Source organism: Lotus japonicus, chromosome 6 (assembly GCF_012489685.1).
Source record: "Lotus japonicus ecotype B-129 chromosome 6, LjGifu_v1.2".
In the NCBI taxonomy this organism is placed as follows: domain Eukaryota; kingdom Viridiplantae; phylum Streptophyta; class Magnoliopsida; order Fabales; family Fabaceae; genus Lotus; species Lotus japonicus.
In genome coordinates, this window is record NC_080046.1 from 57238172 (window position 1) to 57258721 (window position 20550).

Below are 20550 nucleotides of genomic sequence, written 5' to 3' on the forward strand. Positions count from 1 at the left end.
ATGAAGTAGAATAAAATGTGGTCCTTATACAAACATATCCCTCTAAAATCCCAATCCAACGCAATTAATAACTTAAATACATTTCCCTTGCTCAATGTTAAGACAAAATACATTAAATTGAAAGTTGCAATAATTGATACATTATTGATGGACATAATCAAGTAAAATTTGTACTATAATATAATATTAAAATAATTTTTATTTTTATTTCATTATCTTTCTTATTTTAATATATTTTATAAATATCATAACTATGAAAAAATTACTCATAACTCAAACATACGTGTAGTTGAAGTAACTAAAAGATAAACATTATTTTTATAACATTTTAATTTTTAGGTTTATGTTTTTATCAGACATCAAGCAAGTATAAACTATTGAATTTTTTTAATATTGATACATCCCCTGCTATCAATGGTGACAAATTTCTTTGTCATGATTGCTCGCATTATACGATAAATTAAATAGTTGATCATGAAATATATTTTATTCCTATAAGTGAGGATCAGACCCATAATTTTATGGTTAAGATATGAGGTGAACAACCATCACGCCACACCTTGTAATTACAAACTATATAAAATACAAGGCATGGATTCATTATAGGGTCCAAATATGTTATTCAACTAGTAGCTTTTTCGTTTAACACCAAAATTAAGAAAAGTGGAAAAGTTGCTTATTGCAAGCCTTATGAGCAAATGAAGCTATTGACAAACACCTCCATGAATGCAATTTAATTACAAAACTAAATATGCTTTATGTATGAATTAATTGCCTGGTACTTTCATCCTTACTAAAGAAAACTTTCATTTATAATTCAACATGATGGTAAAGAGCCAAAGCTATCTATCAAGGTGTCCCCTAATGGAATCACCTAGGTGTGTGTCTCTGAGTCTTTTTCTCTAAGGACAAAAGAGTTTGGTTAAAAAGAAGGATCCTCCCAAAATAAAAAAAATCATACAAATCCAAAATGAGAATAATTCATAGACACTTACATGTAATAAAAAATTACATTATCAACCGATCAGATTTTAATGAGTTAAGGTAAATAATTGTATTTAATTTGATTAGATGATTTGATACATTTTTAAAGTATGATTGATTCTATACAAATTTTACAATATTCTCATCCAAATTGAAAATTTCAATCATTCAATAGTAAATAAAAAATAAAAAATTACACTCAATAGTGAAGTGAAATATAAAAAGAAAATTGTTAAATTAAAAAGAATTGATTGAAAATAAGAGCACGCAACAAGGGCTTCCCCACAACACCATCCTCTCTCAACAAGAGAAACGAGCCCATCCCTGTTCCTCTACCACCGAACACGCACCTTCGCTAACTTGCGCCTTCTGCTTATCCTACGCACCCACCCCTTCTCCTCCTCGATAACCGTTCTGCCACCGCAATCTGCAAGATTCAGAGCGCACTGCCCCCCATTGGAAGAGGTTCTGGTGTCGGGGGCGCACAGGGTTAGGGTTTCTGAGAGATGTGGTATGCTTCAGGCGTTGATGAATCTCTTCTCTCCGTGTTGGAAGCCGTTCAAGAACGGTGATGACTCTTCTGCCGGAGCCGGAGGAGGAGGAGGAGGAGGAGGCATTGTCGGAGGAGGAGGAGGAAAAGGTGAAGGCAAGGACGGCTTGCTCTGGTTCCGTGACATCGGAAAGTACGGCTCCGGTGAATTCTCCATGGCCGTTGTTCAGGCCAACCAGGTTCTTGAAGACCAGAGCCAGATCGAGTCTGGTCCCCTCGGCACCTTCGTCGGGGTTTACGACGGCCACGGCGGCCCCCTCGCCGCCCGATTCGTCTGCGATCACTTGTTCCGCGATTTCCAAGGTTCGCTCAATTCTCTCCCTCTCTCTCTCTCTTATGTAGGGTTTAGTGTTCATTTCTTGATCGTGAGTTTATTGGAAGTTTCGAACTGTTAAAGTTAGCAACCCGTGATTTTCATTGATTCGCTTTTTCGTGAACATGTAAAGAGTTGAATAAATGCGCGCCATAAATACTGTTGTTTGATGAGCTTGCTATTTAGGAACTCTGTCTCTTTCGAAATCTTCTTGAGTTTTTCTTGTTAGAAATTGAATGTGTGGTTTGTGTTGTGTGTGATAAAGTGTTGCTTTCTGTGTTTGAAGAGTCAACTATTTGATTGAGATGTCTTGGACTTGGTGTTTGTGCAGCAATATCGGGTGAGTCACAGGGTGTTGTGACGGCTGAGACCATTCGAGCAGCGTTCCTTCGAACAGAAGAGGGGTTCACGGCACATGTAACGGAATTATGGAATACTCAACCTCAAATTGCGACTAATGGGACGTGTTGTCTGGTTGGAGTGATTTTTCAGCAGACCCTCTTCGTGGCAAATCTTGGAGATTCTCGTTGTGTGCTGGGAAAGAAAGTTGGTAACACTGGTGGGGTTGCTGCAATTCAGCTGTCTACGGAGCACAACGCGAATCTTGAGGATATTAGACAGGAGCTTAAAGAATTGCACCCTGACGATCCCCAAATTGTCGTCCTCAAACATGGAGTGTGGAGAGTGAAAGGCATTATTCAGGTAATTTTATAGGCTTTTGCCTCTAAAGGACTATCCTAACATGGCAACCTGTGTTTTACTTAAATGGGATGATCGCTGATCAAATATTCATTAATTGCTTGGATTCTCTGTTATGTTTTCTTATTGAAGTGCTGTGCTGAAGAAACTTGTATATTGAGTTTTGATGATAAGATAGTGTTGGAAGCAACATTGTATTTTGTAAAGTCTGATACATGTGATCAACTTCACCAACCCCTGTCTTCAAGTGTTTGTGGTTTATATGCTTAGTCTTGATTTGAATGGCAATGCAAAATGCTAAAATAAAGGAAAACTTATTGTGTGCCTAATATGCATGACGAAAAGAACTAAATCTGATAAGAATTGTAGTTTATATGAAGCACTCCATGAAGAAAATTCCCTTTTGTTTCTAGTCCTACTCTGTTGACATTGAGGATGTGTGTTAGCAAATTAATCAGTGCTTAAAATTTATATGATCACGTTGCTACGCAAAATTTTGATTAGCGCTTGTCAACTATGAGACATTTCAAGCAAGTTGCTTTAACTTGAAAGTGGGGGGCTTAACTTATCTGAATTGTCACCTTGCTTTAAAACAATACATTGCCTAACTCAACCTTTGCTTACATACATTCTAGTGAGACTCTATATGCCACTATGGTTTGTCAAGTTCATATGACTAGGCTTGTTTACAATGATATTTCTGCACACATGCAAGGTATAGCCTTATAGCCATAGGTCTCGTTTATTTTCATAGGATTTCTTAATGGTATTTTTGGATATGTAGAGAAAATGGATAGATAGAAATGAAGAGTTAATGGGATGATGGATTAAGAGAAAAATAAAAGAAAGAAGGGTCAAAACTCTTCTTTTGTTTGGCTGGATGGAAAATGGAGAAGAAAGAAAATGTAGTTGTGTTAAAATAATTTTTGCAACCTTTTACATAATGATGGGTAGGTAAGATGGGTAAATTTGTCATTTCATGCATAAAATTCTCCCTCCCATTTTCTTCTTATGAGGGAGTAGACAATTTTTTCGTAAGCTCTACCATGGTTTTTTAAGTAATTCTAGGTAAGAGACATAAATTATTGCAAGAGAAGCAGCACGAGAGTAAGAAAAAGTTGTATGAGATTGAGGAATTAGAGTGGGTGCGGTTTAGAGAGATCGAAAGGAAGTTTAGGTAATAGTTCAGTTTGGGCACACATCAAAATTAGCATGGGAAAGAAATTTTTATCATACATCAAAAAATATTATATCATGAGACTGCTTGTAGCAATAGGTGTTTCATAGCAGCACACTACAAGAGAATGTGTTTTTCATTTGTTTGATTGAAACAAATATTACTTTGTGTCCTCAAACTATATGAGGCCGTTAGTTATCAGTAGCAGTCATTTATTTAAAGTTTCAAAAGATTTAAACGATGTAAAAGAAAAATATTTTTATCAGAACAATTTGAACTTTTTATGGTGGATGTGATCAGGAAAAGAAACATGTGATGGTTGCTGAGATTAGAAATCAGCATTTTAAGTTAGTTGTCTACTAATGTATAATAGCCGGTTTTTATGTTTTTTAACTTTTTTTATAACTCCTTTTACTTAGCTGGCTGTTGTTTTGTTTAATTACTACAAAGTTTGTAGGTTAACTTAGTTCAATTAGTGCATCTGTGAAATGACACCATTTGCATTATAGTCATGGTTATGCATGAAGAAAATTGGATATCAGCTTTTCCAGTTTGATCCTCAGCTGCCTTTTCAATTTGATTTATGATGTTAAATGTTTCAACTTTTCGATCTCCTGCAACCATTATCTTATTTGTCAGAATTGCTTTTCACACTGTAATTATAACATCATCTCACCACTTCCATGATATTTGATGCAGGTTTCTAGATCTATAGGTGACTCGTATATGAAACATGCGCAGTTTAATCGGGAACCTATTAATCCAAAATTCAGACTTCCTGAACCAATGAACATGCCTATCATGTCTGCTAATCCAACTATTCTTTCTCATCCTCTCCAACCAAGTGATTCCTTCCTTATATTTGCATCAGATGGTTTATGGGAGCACCTGAGTAATGAGCAAGCAGTTGATATTGTTCACAGCAATCCACGTGCGGTAAAATTCTTTTCTACTTTGTTTTTTTTTGTTTTCTCATAAGATTTACTTGTGTATTGGATTGGTTCATGGTTTATTCGTGTTCATTTTATATAACCAGAAAATGTTTTGGTTTATTTGTTTTGCACTGGATTAATTAATCCATTGATTGAATACAGCATAGTACTGTCCTCTTTTTTTGTATCATTTCAGTTAACGGAATAGTGGCCGTAGTTACCAGTGTCTTAGGCTGACAGGTCATCCATGATAGCTCCCCATAGATTTGTGTTGCAAGACTCAAATCACTTGAATCTTATTTGTACTTTCTTGATGAGATTCAGATTTTACTCAGTCACCATTGTGGGACTCAGATCACTTGAATCTTAGTTGTACTTTCTTGATGAGATTCAGATTTTACTCAGTCACCATTGTAGCCTCCTATATAATAATTTATTTGTCTAGGCAATTTCATCTTTGTTTCCACCTATGCATTTCTTTTTGAGACACTTAATGATGAGGGAAACTTGTTATTCCCAATTTATGCATTGCTAGTTCTTGAAGGGTGCAATGCAGAGTAATTGAGCAGCATTTATAGGTTAAAGTTGTAATACAATTTTATGATATGGCTGTGCATTGTTGGTTTTCCAGAAAAACAGAGAAAATTGAAGCGGTGATATTGATTCAGCTGGTTATTGTTTTTGTCAATGCCTTGCCTTTTGCTTGTTGATTCCAAAATTCCAGTGGTGCTCATGAACTGTGTTGGTTGATGCAGGGTAGTGCAAAGAGACTTGTGAAGGCTGCGCTGCAGGAAGCAGCAAGGAAACGTGAAATGAGATATTCGGACCTTCGAAAGATAGACAAGAAGGTCCGGCGGCATTTTCATGACGATATAACTGTTATTGTTTTATTCTTAAATCACGACCTTATATCTAGAGGTTCAGTTCTAAACCCGCCACTCTCACTTCGAAGTGCTCTTGATCACTGACTTCTTGTATCATTGTTGCAAACTTATACGGGTGGGTGTTCTGGGCAACAACTGTGTGCGTACCAATACCAGAAGAGATAACCACTGGCATGTTGCGAGAATATACCATGTTCATAGTGCTGATAGTGGCACTGAGACAACTTATTGTTGACGCTTGGACTTATAACACGTTAGAAATTTATCCATGGAAATGACAAGAAAAAAGGAATCGGAAATAACTTTTGATTTTGCAACTCCCTTATCTTCATTGTACATTATGTTAGTCGTTCGAAATGCTTGACCTGATCTTTGCCTTCAAACTCCATGGACGAGCAAAGTTGTGAGTTTGATTGGATGAGTTCAAGTTGATCACAAGTTGTTGGAGAGTTTTCATACATAGTAATGGAGGAATTGAAAAAATTGATGATTAAAGGTTATGACTAATTAATATGTGTACTAAATTATAAGATTATTTACATGTTAACCATAAGATTATTTGTATAGAGTCAATTTTTCATATTAGAAGGGCTAAATGATGAAGCATCATATATGTATGAGATATATGGTTAAATTGTCTTCTCTTTCTACTGAGATAAAATTCATTGACTATTATTGTATTGTAGCGGTCGATTGAGTGTGTTTAGATTGTGAAGTAGACTCATTTTCCCTTCTAAAGTGTTCGAATGAATGCTTTGAAAATTATTTTAAACAAATAATTATACCTTCTCCATCACTAATACATGAGAGTATGAGACTATCTTGTCTATATATAGGATAGGAAATGATATGTCATTGTTTTGCATGTGAAACATTAATGAAATTCATGTGGATTGTTTAGGCTTTATCCCTCTTCCAGCAACATGCATCGCTTGGTTTGTCCTTTTGGGGGGGGGGGCCCTTCCTTTTTCTTCTTCCCTTTCTTATGGTAATAAAATAAGTTTATTCATCAACCTCTATATTATATTTCACGTTTAAAATTTTGCAAATCAGGATAATGAAAAATAAAAGAAAACTCGACCGGCCGGAAAATCTACAGTAAAATTTGGGAAACACATTAGCAATGTTTTAGTATCATAATATTGAAGACCAAAAAAAATATATCATAAGATTTATCATAAATAATCTTTTCTGTGAATTACTTATTTAAACGTATTCTATGGTCCCTATTCCGTAATTCACATACAATATTTTCCATTAATATGTGGAGGTGTGTGTGTGTGTGTGTGACACACAGTACTCAGACTTATTTATAAACAAGCTAATGTAATTAAGCATCATAAACCACTTATGGACCGAATAACTTATTTTGGGAATTAAACTGCTAATAGAGCATTTCGATTATGGATTATATATATAGAGCCGAACATGAACAGCACTTGCAATCAGTTTGATCAGCTGCTCCTTTCTCAGCGAAATTTATGGTGATTATCTAAATCGTTTTCCTTGACGTCATCATCGTGGTCCTCAGAGCTAACCTTAGTTTGAGTATTTTTTTCATCACAATAATTATTCTGTCATTCTGTGTGTCGCTGCCAACAGCAGCAGCAAGGATCTTCATTATTCCGAGAATTGCATGATCACTTTGGAGTCTCATGGGAATTCTTGGAATACATGATGAGGAGAATGCAATTTAGCAATAAATGGATCCGGTGGGTTATGAATTGTTTAGAATCTGCCAGTGTGTCTGTATTGGTGAACGGAAGCCCGTGTGAGGAGTTTAAAATGCATAGAGGCCTACGCCAAGGGGACCCATTATCTCCTTTTTTATTTCTGATAGTGGCAGAAGGTCTAAATGGCTTTTTCCGAAAAGTAGTGAGCTTGGGCAGATTTGAGGGATTTAAATTTGGGGAGGATTCTGAGCTAAAGATCTCCATACTTCAGTTTGCAGATGACACAATTTTTATTGGCAAAGCTACCATGCAGAATGTGATGACTCTGAAGTGTGTATTGAGATGTTTTGAGCTAATTTCGGGGCTCAAGGTTAACTTTCACAAAAGCAAAGTAGCAGGGGTGGCAGTGGAGAGTGGAAACCTGAACAGATTTGCAGCAGTTCTCCACTGCAAATTAATGAGAATACCATTTATTTACCTAGGCATCCCAGTGGGGGGCAGATCGAATAGCTTGGCATTATGGGACCCAATCATCAGTAAATTGAGAGGGAGACTTGCATCTTGGAAACAGAAACACATCTCCTTCGGAGGTAGGATATGTCTCATTCAAAGTGTATTGTCTGCATTGCCATTATTCTTCTTATCGTTTTTTAAGATTCCGGTTGGGGTGTTGAAAACCTGTGTTGGTATTATGAGAAGATTTCTAGGGGGAGGAGCAGAGGAGAACAGTAAAGTAGCTTGGGTTAAATGGTCAGTGGTATGCAAGCCTAAGGACCACGGGGGTCTTGGCATCAAAGACTGACGTTTGTTTAATATGGTGCTACTTGGTAAATGGCATTGGAGATTTTTAAATGAACCTGAGAGCTTATGGTGCCGTGTGATCAAGGAGAGAAGTAACAGATTTGGTGATTCTTCTTGGTGGAAGGAGATCAAAGCACAGTGTATATGGGAGGGTATGAATTGGTTTGATGCTTGCTTACACAAAACTGTGTTTGAGGGAAACGACACAAAATTTTGGTCTGAAAATTGGCTTGGGAGTGGACCTTTGGAGCTGCGTTTCCCTCGATTATATAATCATTCGAGGCAAAAATATGGAGCTGTGAATGACATGGGTGTGTGGAAGGATGGAGTATGGTGTTGGGAATTTAGGTGGAGAAGAGTGTTAAGGGGGAGGGAGGTAGTGTGGAAGGAGGAATTGTTGGCCGCAGTTCAGGGGGTTCAGTTGGTTGAGAATAAGAAGGATAAATGGAGCTGGAGGTTGGAGGGTGAGGGGGATTACACAGTTAATTCTTCTTATGTTTTTTTGCAGGGACAATCATTGGAGGAGGCTGATTATGCTTTTAAATTGATATGGACATTAACGGTGCCTTCCAATATCAAATCCTTTGCGTGGAGGGTGCTGTTGGGACGAGTTCAGACGAGGGATAATCTGTTAAAGCGACGAATCATCAACAGCGTCGAGGAGACTCTTTGCCCATTGTGTAACTCACTGCAAGAATCGGGGTCTCATTTATTATTTTCATGCCCGGTCTCCATTTCAATCTGGTATGAGTGCTACGCATGGCTGGGCATAACAACAGTGCAAATACCATGGCCAAGGGAACATTTGCTACAATTTGCTTCAAGCACGCGGAGTAAGCTTCACAAGTCAGGGGAGCTGGCTGTTTGGATGGCCACTATTTGGGTTATTTGGACAATGTGAAATCGGGTAATTTTCAATAACTTTAATATTGCAGAGTTGGATTTGGCACATATACTTGAGCTGATACAGGTTAAAGCTTGGCAATGGAACCGAGCAAAGCTAAAAGGATTCACTTATTCTTGGTATGAGTGGAAAAGGAACCCTGGCATATGCTTAGAATCATTATAATAGGAAAAGGTGGGGTGCTGGGGCTTATGAATTAGTATGTTGGGGAAGAAATTGTTAAGGGGGATAGCTTGAATGAAAATCTAGTACGCTGGTAGTTTGGGTTTGGAGGGGTATCTTAGTGCACAACTAGAGGTGCTACCAAGGTTTGTATTACTTGTATTGTATTTTGTTTTGATTTCTGTTCCGTTGTATTATGGGTTGGAGTATCCCTTGTACTCCCTTTTAATACATATTTGGCTTATCAAAAAAAAAACTTTGGAGCTTCAGCTTCTGCAGCATCTTCATTTGCCTGGGGTCATGAGCAGCAGCATGCAGTGATTCAGGGAACAATAATAAGATGGAAACTAGGAGTACAATTAAGGTCCTCATCATTTTAATTTGTACAATCAGCTTAATTACCCTGTGTTAAGTAAAGGAACATTAATTAATTAATTAATTAATGGGCAGAGAGAATTTTCTTGTGAAATCTTTTTTTTTGGGTTACAAATGGAAATAAGGAAAAAACTAGAGCATCCATATTAATTATTTTCTGAATAAAACAAGGAAAAAACTTATTAAAAATGTGCCAACGAAAAACTTACCAGCATGTGTTAATTCACCCAAATGAAAATTTGATGGATAAAAATGAGTTGTGATGAAGGGCTGGCAAATGGGCTGTTATTGTATACAGGCCACTTTTTAACTAACGGTAAGAGTTGTCTAAATGATCCATGATAAAGTTTAGGTTAAATAACCCATCATCCAATCACATTGGAGATAAGTGAGTTAGAGTTTCTATATTTTTAATTTATTTCCAACTCATTTATCTCCAATGTGATCGGATGATGGGTTATTTAACCCAAACTTTATCATGGGTCATTTAGACAACCCCAACGGTAAGCTAATAAGCTTTCAAGTTTTTGTGCCAAATTGGGAGGCAAGCGTGACCTGAGAGCACTTAATTGGAAATAATAAAAAAGTTAATTAGTGGATGTACCACATAGTTACTAGCTAGCTAATTGAGCCAATTAACGCACACCAAATAAAATAAGTGATTGTCATTAAGATTGATATTCAAGGTTTCAGAAGGAGATTTACAATCGGTCGCTCCAACCGCAAAAACCCTTCACTCACACCTCTTGCCTCACAATCATTGTGGACTAGTGTTAGCGGATTACTGTTTTGGGAGACGGTTTCGCCGATCACCCCCTATGCGATCAAATAATCTCCACGACCAATCAAGGAAGCATGCTAGGTACCCGATCTACCAATCTCTCAAAAGGCTGAAGATTCGTATCAACTCACCCGTCTACAACCTAAAAAGCAAGGGTAGGCATGGACCTCGAAGCCTAGTCCCCACCAACGAGGAACCCTTGGCCCTTGGTTCTCTATAGACAGCTGGAGATGCAGGAAGATTTGACGCTCAACATCCACTCGGGACCTAAGCACTCATCGCATCCCTCTAGACCTCCCCTAACCTATGGGCATGGATAAGAGGCTAAGACAAACTGAATTATAAGGTACGTATACACTTTCTTCTTCAAGTCTTAGAGAGTTTCCTAAACTCCTCAACTATTAACTTAAGCATCGAAGTGTCATTACAGTAACCCCTCCCGGGCTTGACAATGGTGGTTGGCACGAACGTACCCCCGTCTCTTATTGGACAAAGCTCATCTTGACCGGGGCTCCATCATTTAATTAATTTCCTCCCAATCAACACTTATGGTGATTTACCGATTTAGACCGCTGCAAAAACTCTTTACCTTTCAAAAGTTGCATTGATGAAGTCGTGACTTTTACTGTTACTTGATATTCTCCACCATCACCACTTGACACTGTCCATCATTAGCATCACCGCAGTGGCGGAACATGGAGTAAAATTTTAAGGGAGCCAAAATAAAATTTTGATACATAAATTAAAATGTATTATTAACAGTATTCATACAGAAGAAAATAATGATTAAACTAATTTATATACCTAAATACTAAAATTTATTATAAGTTATGTTAACGATTTTGAAAATTTATTTTTCAATTTTTAGATTCTTGATATATTTCTTTACTTTTAAATAAAAAAATTTCATTAATCTTACAAGTCGGAAAAAAGAATTTATTCATGACTAGTTTTATAAAAGATTTTTTTCTCAATTGTATATTGTTTTTTTATGGTATATATATTTTCATGTCCTAAATTACTATATTTGAAACTTTCACTTTTCTAAGAAAAGAAAAAATAAATAAAGATGTCATTCTAATTCATTTTGACCTTGTGTGATAGATCTACTAATAATTAATAACATTAAAACAACTATCGAGATAAAGATAAATTAAAAGATGTATATAAATACTTAGATAAATATTTAAATGAGCTGATTTTTTTTTTGAAACTAACAAGCTGGTTAATCTTATAAAGAAAAAACCTAAGCTGGCTAAAAGGAAGTGAAAAAGAAATTAAAAAAAAAGGAAAACCTAAGCTGACTAAAAGAAAGGGAAAAAGAAAAAATAATCCAAAATTTGAGGTAAGTAGGATTCAAACCTGGCATCACAAGGGAAATGAAACACGGCCTTACCAGTAGGCCAGAGCAGAGATTATGAATAACTTTGCAACTTACTTTATACATAATATTTTGTAAGAAAAATTTTATGAAGGGCACTATATAAAATTTTTCTAAAAAATTCGGCTCCCCTATGTCCACACTTAGTTCCGCCACTGCACCACACACCATCTTCAACCACCACCATTGGTGTTCGATGAAAATCTAATGTTTCACTTATTTTTTATTTCATAAATAAAATATTAACGTATAAGTTACTCAAAAGTACTCCCTCCGGTCCTATTTATAAGCATGAAAGAGAAGAAAAATCTTGATCTTTTTTATAAGAACCAAATGAAAGTTTGAGCTATATTAATTATTTTTTTCCAATGATGCCCTTATTAATTCTAACTTGTAGAATGTGTCTCATTAATTATTCTCTCTCTTTCCCACTTTCCAACACGAATAACAAAGGGTAATTTTGGAAGTTTATTTTGATTCAAGACAAATTTAATGCATTTTATCTAGTTTTACTACATTTCTTAAACTATGTGATTTTTTTTTTTGTTGCTTATAAATAGGACCGGAGGGAGTAATTTTTAATTTACATGCTTGAACAGAACATTAATCTATAAAATACAGTAATACACCATTTTGAAATTTCTACATTCCGCGCGCTTTCAAAATTTCGACGTGTATATATAGTCAGATTTTGAACATTTGCGAAACACAATTGCTTATTCAACTCCCGCCAATGAAAGAGATTCAAACGCCACACAAGCTTCCTCCTCGCTCCGCAGAGAATCGCCATGGCAGATCCAAGGATTTTCCACACAAGAAATCTAACAACAAGGCACGTCACGTTCTCTAAACCTTCATTTCTTGTTCTCATTTTCAGTTTTCAGATTCAATGTTTCAATTTCTCTTCTCCTCTCCCGCCAGATCCCGAACAAGAGCTTGAACGCAGCATTCACTTCCGTTTCTCAAGATTTCACCGATTCATCACCGGTATCTGAGATCTCATACGCAAATTGCAACGAAGATGCCACAGTAAGTTCCGATCTGAACATTCTGCAATTCGATTGTTTGTTCATTTGTTGAATTCGCAGTAGTTATGCAATTGAACTGTTCGTTTGTTGAATTCGAAAAATTCCGATGCCTTGAAGTGTTCATTTGTCAGAAACGATTATCAGATCTGTTTTGGTTTGTTGCTGATATTATATATGTGATTGATATTTTCAAACGCGATTCTGGTTGTTGTAACTGCTAATCGCTTAGATCTGTTAAGCATTTTACACTGTTTGGATTCCGAGAAAATAAATTAGCATGGAAAGTGAAGTTTTCAGTTGATTTATATATGTTTCAGATCGATTTGCTGGAAGAATCTTCTTCTGTGATCTTGCTTCGATCTGATGAAACACCTAAAAAGATCACTGACACAACGGAAATTAGTTCCTCTAATTCTATGGAGGTTGAGATTGCTGTGAATTTTCTCAGAAATGCTAAACCTGATTTGGTCAATTCGGTGAATGCTGCATCTCAATATAGAAAGCTTATGGATGAGATAATTGAATATGCCATACAATCACATGATCTTCATACTGGTTATACCCTGTCAGAGGATAGAGACTACTTAGCACAATTGCTTTCTGCAAAAAATGGATTGCTGTTTCTGTTTGTCTTCATTTGGATCATTGGAATAGCAATTGCGATTTTCTTCGCTGTGCATAGTCATGGCCGTTACAGAGGACCAATGCCAACTTGAACAATTCATTCTGCTTTTTAGACTACAGCAATGGAGGTAAGGTCTATTATCTATGGCTATGCAAATTTCTGTCACTGAAATTCTTGACATGGAAGTGATATAATGTCCTTGTTAACACTCCAGATATTTTGAATTGTACTGAATGTGTATGTGTATAGTCTTTCATTGAAGTAGTTATACATAATACATGTGTGAATATTTGGATGATGTGGTTGATTACTGCTGTTAGTACCTGATTCATATAACATATATGTGATTTGTGTTGTTATATATAAGGGGAGATTGGCAATTTAAATCACATTCTTAGGGTTAATACTTCAATTACTTATGCCTTCTATAGTAGGCAGCAAGCATCAGCAACATGAAGCCATGTGTCCCTGCAAACATGCATACAAAAGGTCCTTGCATTTAAGAGGAAATAAGTACTAATAGGAAAAAGACAACTAATCACAATTTAGAAAGAATCCTATGATCATGATCCTTTTCAGGTTCCTATGGTATACTCTAGAAGTGCTACTCTTTGGTCACCAGATTGATTTTTTGGTCAATTGGGCTTGTTTCTATTCACCTTAATTTGTTAATTGCTTGTTTGTCTCTGAAATCTTTTATTGTTTTTATTTTTATACAATGGTCTTGAGAATGTATATTCAGACACTGATTGTTTTTCTTTGGCAAGGTTATCGTGATTATTGGTGCACTTTTTTTTTGGGTCCTTAAGTGTAAGCCCAGTTCTATACATGAGTAGGCCAGTTCCAATCCATTTGGCCATGAAATATAGGTCCAGACACTACTCAACATTTTGCATCTTCCAATAGAATTTACACCATTTTGTTCAAGCCATCATTTAAAATTCCTACTTAAATTGATTCACTGTATTTTAACAAGAGAGCAGAAAGAGTAGGTGTTCTTCAATTAGGGGACACCACCACTCAATCAAATGGAGACAACCCCAGAACTTTTATTTTAATATATAGTTGTATATCATATAAATCTTTTAGCCATGATTTGTTCTGAATATTTTATTGGGGAGTGGGGGGGGGGGGAGCAAGGGCAGTCGCAATTAAGAAGGCTTGCTTTGCTTTGCTGTAAGGATTGCTTGTAATGCTGGTTATGCTTTCATTTTAGGGTGTGAAGACTGAAGACTAGTACTGTGGCAGGAAATGGGTTAAATTTCTATCTCTGACATTATTGTTAGCAAATTGTTACTTCCTTATCCTGTTTCATATACTGTCAACGGAGAATGTGTTACCTGCTTCATTGGCTATTGCATAGAAGTAGTTATAAGCTTACACGAGATATTGACAAAGGATGATGAATGCTGATAGAATAGTGGCACTGATCAAATTTTATGGATATTATACTTTAAATGAGTGTTCAATTATAGCTGTTTCTTATTGGTAAGATTCACTAAAAACTATAGTTTTGTGAAAACAAATTGAAAATACATATGTTATAACAGGACTAAAAATCTTTTGGTACTTTGGAATTAGTAAAAGGAAAAAGCAAGACACGACACAATTTTTTCGGCTAACTGTGAAATAATTGAGGATTATATTGATAAAATATTGATTGATGGCATGGCATAGTGTAATGGGGTCCTTTTCATGAATTGCGGAGCATGTGTCCAGAAACTGAAAAGGAGTAAAAACCCAAAGTCCCGGATAGAAAACAAAGCCTGGTATAGAAAAGTGCCAGAAAGACAACCCACATTGCACATGCACCCCTCTCTCTGTTTGCTGTTCCTTGTAACAGATCATCACACACACCAAGTCACCAATAATGATTGCACGGAATGAAAAACAATAATAATTTCCCGGTCCACCTAAGTTCAGTCAATTAGTGAAAGAAAACAGCATCAGCATGCTCCATTCCAAATGGGTGATGGATAATGGATTTGCTCTTTCCATAAACAACCCAGTGCACCGAAACGCGATATTTGTCAGAGTTTGTCAATATTGGTCTCCTTTCAATAATTATTTGTACACACCTCTAAATTGAGGTGGAAAGAGGTGGAGGAGGAGAGAGATAGGAAGAAAAGAAAAAGTAAGAGAGAGAAAATATAAGATGTGATATATGATAAGAGGAGAGAGATATAAATAAAAATATGTGAAAATGAAGTGTATAAATAAGGAGGTGTGTGTATATATCATTACTCGTCTCCTTTACCACCAAAAAATTAGAATTGTGAACCTGTAATCCCTAAGAGCAACTCCAATGCCTTGGGCTCTTATATGAGCTCTTATACACTATTCAGCACTATTCTGCACTATTCATGTGCCACGTCAGACTTAAGAGCCTGCTAAGAGCCTGAAGCAGATTTTGCTCCAATGCATGGCTCTTAAATTACTATTACAAGGGTCCCACCCTGTCCCACCATACAACATTAATTTATAATATTTATTTTCATCCAATTTAGATTTAAAATTTAATACTAAAGCAATACTATAAATAAATTTAAACAATAATTAAATTTAATTATTTCCTTTTAATTTCTTAATACTATAATTAAATATTAATGTTTGGGCTAAAAGTTCAAAAAAAAAAAAAACTGGGCTAATTAAAGGAGTCCAAAGAGGAAAAAACCGGCCATGCCGGTCAAAAAAAGCCCAAATGGCCACAAAACCTGCTCCAGCCGGTCAACCAGGGGCTCCAACGGCTGGATGACTTGCTCTGCTGGTCACCCCCTATAAAAGCCAAACCTCACCTCCTCTTCACTCAAAACCCTAGCCGTCCTCTCCCTCCTTCTCTCATCTTCTGAACCTTTCCCAATAGGTCACCACCGCCACCAAACAACCACCACCACCACCGAACATACGATTCGCCCCCCAAAACCCTTGTTCGATCATCCACTCTTTCTCTCTTCCTCCTCTTCCTCTTCCTCACCCACTTACTGTCTCTTCCTCCTCTTCTCGCTCTCCCACACGTTCTCTCCAGCCAATACCACAAACCGCCACCAACCCGCTACGCTCCGGGCCCAACGCTCCCAAACCGCCACACTCCGGCCACGATCCAGCCGCCACCGCCCCTCTTTCATACGCTCAAGGCCTTAAAAGTCGGAAAAGAGCTTCCTTTTCACACATGCAAGCAGTTTTTGTTGATCTTGGTCAGTTCCTTTACTCTTCTATCGTATTTCTCTCATTTCCCTTCTAGATCGGAGCCAAAACGACCGGATCGGAGCTCCTGTTCTTCCACACAGTCAAGATCACACCCTTTCAGCTTCTGTGTTTTTTTTATTTTTCTTTTTTCTATGTATAAAAATTCATCTTATGTAGTCAATAAATTTGTTAATCTTCTGAACATTTCATTATAATTTTATAATTATTTATTGTTGAATAAAATTTCTGGAATCGTGGTTTATGTTATGTTGATGTTCATTCTGTTTCCTTTCCCTCTGAAATCCGTTGAAGCAAGTGAGAGAAAATATTAATTTTTTAATCTAAGAGCCCATAAAGCAGGGGCTCTTGCACAAGAGACCCTGCACTGTAGCTAAGAGCCTCAAGGCCAACTCCAACGCTGGCAAAAAACAAGAGCCGGCTCTTAAGCCCTCCAGCTGGGCTAAGAGCCCAGTGTTGGAGATGCTCTAATCAACCTTCATTGTTTTAGATTAAATAACTACCCATTGGAAAACTAACTCCAACATGACGTAGGTGAATGTTTTACCCCAAACTAACTAAGAGTGAAGTTAAATTGATATCAACCACCCGGTATTCAGCTGCCATTTGGATGCTGATTGTAACACCCCGATTTCGGTGGCGTCACTTTAGTAACCAAAAGTAAACTTAATGCGGAAAAACGTGAAATATTTTTTTTTCGATAATAACTAAGACAAGACTGAATTAAATAAAACCCAAAAGCGAATAGTAATAGAGCTAATATACAATATATAAACAGCCCCCGCTGTAAGTAACAACCTCGTCACGAGTAACCTCCAGTGACGGAAAGAAAAGTGTAGCGCCCGAAGGCAAAATGTACAAACCAAATCTAAAGGTAAGTGTCCGCAACACTATCCCTCAAAACTGAGAATAAGCTGGCCCATCGGCCTGAAACAAGACCTCCTAAGTCCAACCAACTCTCTGTAATTCCCGTAAAGAAACCACACAAAAAGCTATAGGTGGGAAACTACCCTGTCCCGAATGAAACAAATAATGTTCAGAGCTAAGACTCTACTCCTACACTAATCCCATCTCGAGGAGCTCACACTAACACTCAATCCTACATGCTAGCATGATCGTCGTCCGAATTCGAAATCCAGAACGACCTAGTCTACATACACCATCCGTCCTTTGCTCGCTATCGCGATGCGCTCCTGTTCCAGCATCCCAACTCTAGTTTCCCCCGAAGGGTGAACCGTCGTGAACCAGTCCGCCAAAGCACACACAGAAGACGCGAGGGTCAACTCCAAAGAATTACATAAATAATAGCACCAATAGATATAGATAAGAGAATAGCCACTTAGGCTTATAGCTAGGGATAACATCCTAGGGTTGCATTTTCCATAATGAACTTAACAGCAATAATAACAATTAACATGTTCCAAATAGGATTAACAAATAACAATCACACTCGACAACTAAATCAGTATGCATGAATGCAGGATGATTAGTCAAACAACGTCTCCGACTCTCACTCGACACGTCGCCACGTGTTCTAGGTAAATTAAAGTCTCTAAAAGCTTACCCTAAGGTAAAGTCGATTCTGCGACAAAAGACACTTCTTCACATCAACATAGTAACTCCTGATGATCTCCGGATCGTCCGACTCATCTCAATCCGATTGTCACAACTGCTCCACAAGCAAAGAGTATCACATACTCGGAAACTACCGGTTTCCCGGACTTATCCCCAGGATAGCCCAACAATTAGGCATGTCAAGTCGATCCAACCCCTTGGGTTGAACATACGGACTCGCACACGCAACAAATGACAACGCCAAGTCGGTTCACTCAAAAGAGTCGAACATACGGACATTGCGCGTGTCCAATGACTATCGCCGAATCGATCCAATCCATCGGATTGAACATACGGATCCGCGCGAGTCGAAAGGTTATCGCTGAATCGATCCAATCCCTCGGATTGAACATACGGATTCACGCGAGGTAAAATGGCAATCGCTGAATCGATCCAATCCCTCTGATTGAACATACGGACTCACGCGTGCCTGAGTGACTACCGCCGAATCGATCCAATCCATCGGATTGAATATACGGATTCGCGCGTGTCGAAAAGTTGTCGCTGAATCGATCCAATCCCTCGGATTGAACATACGGATTCACGCGAGGTAAAATGGCAATCGCTGAATCGATCCAATCCCTCTGATTGAACATACGGACTCACGCGTGCCTGAGTGACTACCGCCGAATCGATCCAATCCATCGGATTGAATATACGGATTCGCACGTGTCAACAATTTATTGCCGAATCGGCCCAACCCGTCGGGTTTGGACATACGGATTCGCGCCGCAAGGTCGAGGATACACCCAACAACATAGCTGCTCCAACAGCACAACCACGATAGCTGCTCCAACAGCACAACAACAAACGCTGCTCCAACAGCACCACAACATCTACATACTCGAAGCCTCTCAACTTTCTCAATGCTGGGATCCGACGACACTTCTCGTTTTCCAAAACTATGATTTGCATCCAAAGCTTCCTTCCGAGATTATTACCATTACTTAAAGATTTAGAGGTTGTTTAATGTCTTATGAGTTTTCTTTACAAAATAATTATCCTTTTAGTCTTATCGCGAATCCTATAAGTTCTCGGGATCTCCTAATCCCCAAACGACTCCAGAGAATGTCTCGATCCATACAACACCACAACAAGGCCCGAATCTCATTCGTCCTTTCAAGCTTTCTCAAAACTCTCAAAATAAAATCGGCATGACCTGCCCGCTTTTCTCACCGTTCAGAAACTCAGATTATAGTGCAAAAGCAGAATTAACTCATCATAATCAATCAACATGTCATATGTCAATATCTTAAGCAATTTAAGGCATATAAGGCATGCACCACACATCCTAAATTACCCAATTTAGCACTTAGCATGTCATTCACTCATCAAAAACATTCAGTAGATGCATCACCTACATTGTCAGCCGAAGCCTCAGAAAACATTTTCCAATCACACACAATTCCAGTGCATAAACAGTAAACAATGTCGAAACATCGACCCTAAGCATTAACTAGAGATTCAGTGAGAAGCCCTCACCTGCAGATTCTCCAGGATTATCTTCTAACTCTTCCTCACAAGCAAAGCGTTGCTCCTCAGGAAATTCCTCAAAAGTTCCTTTAAAGCAAAGTCACAGAAATACTATCAGAATCTATCGAGAACTAAGCTATCGATACTTACTAAGGTTACACGAAGTAATCTATACTCTAAGGTACGATAATCTAGCGCGAAAGACAAGTTTTCGGAAAAGGAAATTTTCCCCTTCCTCCCCTATAGGGCTCGGCCACTTTTCACAATTGTGGGGCTCGATTTTTCTTCGATCAAACTTGGTTCCTATGCTTTCATTAGCCGTAACTAAGGGTATTCTGAACTCGGAAAAATTATCGGATCAAAAACTGTCGCAGGGGTATTTTGGTCATGATTTTTAACTTAGGATTTTCAAAACTGAAATCCCAAAAACCAAATTTTGCAGGGACGTCACCAACGACGTTTATGACAACTAATCCTACTAGCACTAAGCTAAGGCGATAGTTTTTAGCCTAAAGGTTGAAGCTTTACCTCAAAAACTCCAAAAATGGGTATTTAAGGCTAAAATTGATTCCGGCGGAATTCCGGCGACATAACGGAAAATCTAATCCGGCAGAAGTAATCTTGGGCACATATAGAAGAGGTTTAGAATCAGAAATGAAAGATTCAGGATAGTTTTGCAAAAACCCATAAACTATCCACTCAGAAAACTCTACAGAAAAGCTATGGAAAAAGCGATCAGAGGTAAGGATTAGCGACTATACCTCGAAACCTTGAAGCAGCAACTGATTAATCAACGATCAAGCAAGAGATGAAGAAAAACTCTTCTTCCTTCCTCTTCAATGGAGCTCGCGGGTTTGGGAGAGAAATGGAGGAGTTCTTGTAAATTTTCTCACCTTTCTTGCTATATGTAGAAGATGGAAATTCGCGGCGAAATGAAAGTTTCGCGAATCTGATTTTTCCGGCGTCATTCTCCGTGAATTAATAGATATG

The 20550-nt window shown here is 37.7% G+C and overlaps 2 protein-coding genes across 2 annotated transcripts; both read left to right on the forward strand.

The window, feature by feature from the left end:
* The first annotated feature begins 1244 nt into the window (after positions 1–1244).
* LOC130723439 (probable protein phosphatase 2C 42) lies at positions 1245–5856 on the forward strand. The gene is made up of 4 exons (XM_057574493.1): positions 1245–1837; positions 2179–2549; positions 4423–4659; positions 5411–5856. Exons 1-4 carry the CDS (start codon positions 1498–1500, stop codon positions 5621–5623), a joined length of 1161 nt encoding a protein of 386 aa, XP_057430476.1. The 5' UTR covers positions 1245–1497; the 3' UTR covers positions 5624–5856.
* Positions 5857–12279: 6423 nt separating this feature from the next.
* LOC130723846 (protein SINE3) lies at positions 12280–14921 on the forward strand. The gene is made up of 4 exons (XM_057574983.1): positions 12280–12448; positions 12538–12645; positions 12962–13396; positions 14486–14921. The coding sequence occupies exons 1-3, from the start codon at positions 12350–12352 to the stop codon at positions 13358–13360; spliced, it is 606 nt and encodes a 201-aa protein (XP_057430966.1). The 5' UTR covers positions 12280–12349; the 3' UTR covers positions 13361–13396; positions 14486–14921.
* Positions 14922–20550: the final 5629 nt, after the last annotated feature.